This window comes from Monopterus albus, unplaced genomic scaffold (assembly GCF_001952655.1).
Source record: "Monopterus albus unplaced genomic scaffold, M_albus_1.0 scaffold4.1, whole genome shotgun sequence".
NCBI lineage: Eukaryota > Metazoa > Chordata > Actinopteri > Synbranchiformes > Synbranchidae > Monopterus > Monopterus albus.
In genome coordinates, this window is record NW_018127884.1 from 2,920,464 (window position 1) to 2,927,022 (window position 6,559).

Here is a 6,559-nt window from a genome sequence, read left to right on the forward strand (position 1 = left end):
ACTTTTAAATGTCATTCCTCCTTTTCAAAAGATTCCATTTGTTTGAATCTTTGTTAAAATGAAAATGAGAAATACTGTACATTGGTCTCTATGATGAGAAACATTCAGCAGCTATAGCAGTGATATCACACCTGGAGGTTGTTGAATTTGTCTAAAAAGTGATCTCTAACTTGTCCTCACAACCACAGTTTTCACTCCTTTTACATATTTTATTTATTTATTCTTTCAAGCATGTAAAGACAGTTGATATGTCAACACACATAATTTTACACATATCCAAAAAAATGCTAATCCAATATTAATTTGCTTATACCTAGTACATGCATATGGTAGTGTCATCAGCAAACAAAACCACTTTCACTAAATCAGAAACCTTGCATATATCATTAATGTATCATCATAGGTGGCTGGCTGCTGGCTGTTTAATGAGCTCCACTCACGATCCACCTGTTTGCCCATTATTTTTGGATTAGCTGTAGCAGGTGGAGTGAAGCACCACCAATATGGCGACAGCCAGACTTAAGCTTTCTTTTATATACAGTCAATGATGCAGACCTACTGTACTGGGATAGCCATTACCAGTGTCTAGAGGTTACCAAAATTAAGAAAAGAGCAGCAGTGACCTAATCGTTTGCCTTTCTACATTGTGCAAAATATCTAACTGGTTAGTATTGAAGCATTGCAGCACTGTCTAGCATTGACATGCACAAAAGCACCTGAGATCCCACTATTCATCTGATTTTGAAGATGAAGAAGAAGATGGAGGCTCTTGAGCAGCCAGTGAATATAATTTGTATCTGCAGTATGTGGTCTTTGTGTGTAGGTACAGTAGGTGTGTGGGTAGTTGGCTTTTAACAGTATTTCTTTCCAACAACTTGTGCCAATTTCCGGGAAAAAAAATGTCGCAGTTCTGATTTTTTTCCAATTTTCACAACTGTACAAGTCTGATTTGGCAAAGTAGCAGAACTGAAGTTGTGAGTGCGTCTTTGAATATCTATGTGTAGGCATGTGGGTGTTAAGCTTTTTGAGTGCCCAAAGTGTTTCATTCCAGGAGGCTACTTGTCAATTTTGTCAATAATGTCATGTAATATTGCTGTTTTACGTAACATCAAAAGGCAAATGCAGCATTTTGATGCTGTAACTGTGTTTCAGTGCATGTTCACAGTAAAATTCTGGGTAAAATAAATATTTTGACAGGAATGGGAAATTTACTAAAGCATAAGTTCCACTGCAAAGTTCATTTTTAAAAGTTGTAACATATCAGTGATTAGGACTAAAAATATTTATACTGAAAACTATATAACTAACAGTAACTAATTTATCTCTCTCATCTCTTGTTTCAGGCAGCAAATTGGCTTTTTTGTATGAATTTTGAGGCTATAGTGTTGACTAGACTATTCTTACTAAGTAATACTTCTAGATGTATATATTTTGAGACAGTACACCAAAAAATAACAGAGAAGCAAAAGTAACTAAAACATTATCACTGCCATGTCTTTCAGACATTTATGTTGTAAGCTGTACAGTATCAGAGATTAGGACAGTAGATAAATGCACTGAAACCAAGAATGACAACTCTTGGTTTAGGCAACAAACTGGTATTTTTGCATATATTCTGATGCTATAAATAAATATAATGATGTGTATTTTGGACAAACGCATAGCCACGGTAATCTAAAAACAGTATGTGGAGAACAAAAAACAAAAGTGCCACATTTTGCATTTGTGTTGTAACAATGTCAGGGATAGGACCAAATAACTCTACTGAAATCTGAGGTGGCTTGGTTGAGCAGTAAATGAGCTTTTTACCTGCATTTTGTGGCCATGGGTGCATGTTTAGGTGGGTTTATTTGTTTTGTTTCGTTTTTAGCTAAATTCCAGATAGATCCATTGTCATATCCTGCTAAAAACCGAGAGCCTGGATACCATGGTTCAACCAACAACATTAGACATTGGATGCAAATGGCAAGGCATCTAAAGTACAGTAAAAGAAATGAATAACCCAAGGGCAATTCTGTTATTGAAACAATTGTTACTGATATACAAAATAGCCTCATGTAATTTGTGAAAAGACTGTACTGTACTGCTCATATACACTTAGGTAAAAATATGAAGGCACTATATTCTTTAAATATCCATATTTTATTGGTAGTCTTCAAAATGTAAATGAGTCCAGACTTTTATGTCCGCAGACAGTGAATGAGACTGCACTGCAAACATGTTACCTTGTGTTTGAGTGTGTGTAAAGGCGAGAGCAGAGGGTTCATTCTGTTGAAAAATAATTAAAATTAATTCATTTAGATTAATTTAAATTTGGTGCATCCGCCCTTTAGCCTCTGTGGACGCAGAGACGCCCGTTACACTCACCTTGGTTTGTGGTTCCCGGGTCCGACAGGATACTTTTAAGCAAGAACAAAAGCACGCAGTATTTCCCACCGGAGCACATCGTTGAGTCAGACAAGTGCGCGCTGAACTAAAGCGTTGCACAGAATCCTAAACAGATATCCAAAATGAAAAGGTAAAGAGGTTTCATGAAAGAGGTTCCTGAAATGGTCCCAGCACCGAGACTCAGAAGGTCACTGTCGGTCCACAAGAGTTTCTTTTCTGTTCTTTGCTTTTCTTTTGTCAGCAAAGCATCCTGAATCCCTCAGTGTGGAGATGAGGAGACAGACATAAAGGACCAGCCATTGACCTGAAGCAAGTTTTTAAAAAATCGTGGAGTAGTTGCTTATAAACCTCACGAACACGGGCAGGTCGACGTCGGCAGGTGCAGACTATCCCAAAAGTGTCCAAAAGCGATGGGTGTTTGCGCTAAAGTGAGTCTTTTAGTCACTTATCGTCTTTATACCAAAACGAGGGAGAAAAGGAAAAATCCTGGACTTCCCGCTTCACTTTCATCCAGTGCATCCCTCACTGTGCCTCTGTATCACTGCGTGCCTCTCTCTCTTTTCAGAAAAGGGGGGATGCTCTGGCGCAGGGAGACACAACCAGAGATGGGAGTCAAGTCTGTGCGTGCAAATCTAACTTGGTCTTTGCGATACTTCACCCAATTTCTCACATCACGGAAAACGCGAGTCAGTCGTTTTCATCAGTCGGACTGTGTGGGCTTCTGCTTTGATACTGATTCCGGAGGGACGCTGGGGAGAAGGAAGGAAACATGAAGCGATTATTAGACCACGTTATCACTTATGTGCTATGATGTTGGTTATACCTGCATTGGATTATGTTGTAGGAATAGTAATGGGTCTGGGGCTGTTTCTATTTTTGGTGGCAGAGGAGGAAGGCAAGCAGACAAGTAGACTAGTATAAGCTGATAAAGGGCATGGAAGGTTGAACAAAAACACATTTGTCTTTCTGTAGCTGTGAGGGTATTGGACACAATGCATTTAGTGTTTCATTAAGATTATTACATTTCTGAAGATGTATGTCATTTCATGTTTAAAAACAGCCGTGGTTTTGGTTGTGCATGAAAAAATATATTGCATGTAAGTGAAATGATGCATATGATTCTGTCAGCACTTTGTTTGAAGAACAGTAATAGAACATTCAAATCAGAATAGTACAAACATATAGAGTGTCATCTTAGCAAAAAAAAAAAAATGGCACATCATTTTAATCTTAATGTGCTTACATTTTTGTATTCCATATATCAAACTGTGGTTGCTATATGTCTGAGGAATGAGTACATGCTCATTAGAAATGAACCCACTGAGCTTTGGTTAAAGCACATCCTGCTACAAAGGATTTTATCCTTTCTTAGAACACTTCTACCTGTCCTGACTAATAGCCAGTGAGCTTTAATCTATAGCACAATAGTGGACATGACTGTTATTAGAAGTCCGCAGTCAGGGAAAAGGTATAAAGGCAAGGCTCTCAGCATTTCATGAAAGACCCATCCAACCCAAACCACAGCCTCATCACCCTCTTACAATCCGACCAGAGGTACAAAAGTGTCAAAACCTACTTTGCTAGGCTGTACAAAACTTTCTTCTCTCAAGCTGTGAGGATTCTTACAGCTTGAGCACCAAATCTAAAGACTAGTTTGCTGGAATTCCACCAGAATATCAAGTTAACTAGAAGAGGAGAAACTAGACAAGATCGTGTTTACATCCAAGTTTTTGCTGCTGATGTAAGAGTACTCACCCTTTCCCTGTAGACTTGTGCTGTTTGTGCTTATTCATAGCTTGCAGTTTTTAGTTTTAGTCTTATTTATTATTCAGCTGTTGGAGGATAAAGGTGGTGCTTTGACTGATGGTTTACATCAGCCACTCATTGTTTGGGTGACAGCTCAAGTAGCCTAATTGCTGGCAGCACTGACAATATTGAAGGATTTAGGCAGAGCAAGAAATGTTATGTTGTTTGTGGTTTACTACAGAAACGAATGGTGTTTCAAATACTCAGTGAATGCAGATACTTAGGTTTCTTGTGCAGACATGATGAGTCACCAAGATGAATGCTAACTCTAACTTTGTTGCCTTCTTGGTCTGCAGTAGTCTTAATGTTAATGCCATAGTGAAACTTTAAGCCAAACTAATGTCTTGCAGGTTGCTCATTGAAGATGACCTGCAGCATGAGCAAAATTGGTAACTGATGCCCCCATAAGCTCTTTCTTTCATTGCTTTCTTGGTTGTATTTCTGAGGCTGCATTCATCTTTACCGCAGGTTGTGTGCAATTCAGGTGTTTTTGAACAGGAGGCGTCACAACCTGGCTTAGGACAGGACAAAGTGGGGAGACCACAAATGAGTTGTAGCTAAGCATAAGCTTATTTTCCATAACTAAAAAGGGAATTAATGCATAGACCAACTAAATACAACAAAAGCAAATGGAGTGGAAGCCAGGAGGAAAGGAGACCCGGCTCTCTGCCACCATCTTATACTGCAGCCAGACCAGGTTCCTGAATCTCCTTAAGGGCCAGACTCCGCAAACCAGGGTCCTGCAGGGAGAGGCCTGGCCAGGGAGGGCCGTCACAATAACAAATGTTAGATTTCAAAAAATGCTTGACATACATGCTCACTGTACATAACATAACACAGCATTCAGCACCATAGAGAGTGATATTTCTTGCCTTGCTTGGTTAAAAATAAAGCCTTGGGGCTCTATTATTCAGCCAGCGCAGAGCCTGTCAGACTGGCTTGAGGTCCTGTGCTTACAGCTGACATCACACATTATGATTGGCTGAATGTAGGAAAGTGTATGATGATTAGTGCATAGTTGCTGTGCGATTACACCATGGATGTAGTACGGAAAATCTAACGTTGGCATGTTGTGTGTGTTGGTGCCTGGCTGTGCCCAGTACAAGCTGGTGGTCACCAAAAGTGCAAAAAAAGGTGTTGGATACCCCCATATGTGCCCCAGAGCTCTTGGTGTTTTCAGTTGTTCGCTTAAATTATGAGTTCCATCTGAATAGCACAGACAGAAATCAACTGTAATCATTTGTTCCTACTAAATATTTAATTTAGGTAACTAAATAAAAGTGCTCTGATGTTGCTGCTTCAGATTTCCAAGGGGCCATTTCCATTCCCCGATTAGTATTTCCACCTTCTGCTAAAGCTGGTTTGGCAGGATATAATAAGGACATATAGAAGGAATAGATTCTGTATTGTGTCCTTACTGCATTTTTGTGTTTAAAATGTACAATACCACAATGTATCCCTACATCAACTTAAAATGACCACATTCCTGCAGTAACTGACTGTATCTTTCTCTCTGGTTTATCCTCATGTCTATTGTTTGAAATACTAGGCATGTGGCTGTTTGCTCTGGTTATTAAACTTTAAGCCTTTGACCTCCTCCAGTCTGAAAGAAGCATTACTGCTTTCCATATTTTGATGATTTGATTTGTGTGTGTGCGTGTCTGTGTGTTTTATGTATTTTGTTTGTATGGCTGAGCCGAAGGATGGCAGTTTTGTTTGTTTGTCCATCTGTTTAAGCAACATGCTTGATCAAAACTTGATATGTCAACAAAGTTGGCCAGTTCCATGGTATTTGGTGTGGACATTCAAGATTTTCTTGAAAATGATTTCTAACTTTCATTTTTCTATCACTTAGTCTCTGAACAGGGTCACGGAGCCAATCAGGCGAAGGTGGGGTACACCCTGGACAGGTCGCCAATCCATCGCAGGGCTAACACATAGACGCACAACCATACACGCACTCCTATGGGCAATTTAGAGACACCAATCACCCTAAGCTGCATGTCTTTGGACTGTGGGAGGAAGCCGGAGTACCCGGAGAGAACCCACGCAAGCACGGGGAGAACATGCAAACTCCACACAAAAAGGTCCTGGGTGGGGCCCGAACCCATAAACTTCTCACTGTGAGGCAACGGTGCTAACCACTGCACCACCATTCTACCCTAGCTCTAGTTCTAACTTTTTCAGTTTTAAAATGACTCACAAGTTGGTCCATGACAAAGTACTTTGAAAATTAAGGACTGAATTTCCATGATCATTGTTCTGGATGTCCATTTTCAACACATGACTTAAATCCTAGGTGACTATCTCATAGCGGGTACCTCGGTTCTTCTGCATCCATTGTCCAGTCCACTGTCACCTAAAT

The 6,559-nt window shown here is 39.9% G+C and overlaps 1 protein-coding gene across 1 annotated transcript in view; it reads right to left on the reverse strand.

Moving 5' to 3' along the window:
• The window catches only part of LOC109965239 (ephrin type-A receptor 6-like), a 63,470-nt gene extending 60,514 nt beyond the window's left edge, over positions 1-2,956 (reverse strand). The window contains 1 exon segment of the mRNA XM_020609093.1: positions 2,368-2,956. Within this exon segment, the coding sequence (XP_020464749.1) occupies positions 2,368-2,446 (79 nt within the window). The 5' untranslated portion in view covers positions 2,447-2,956.
• Positions 2,957-6,559: the final 3,603 nt, after the last annotated feature.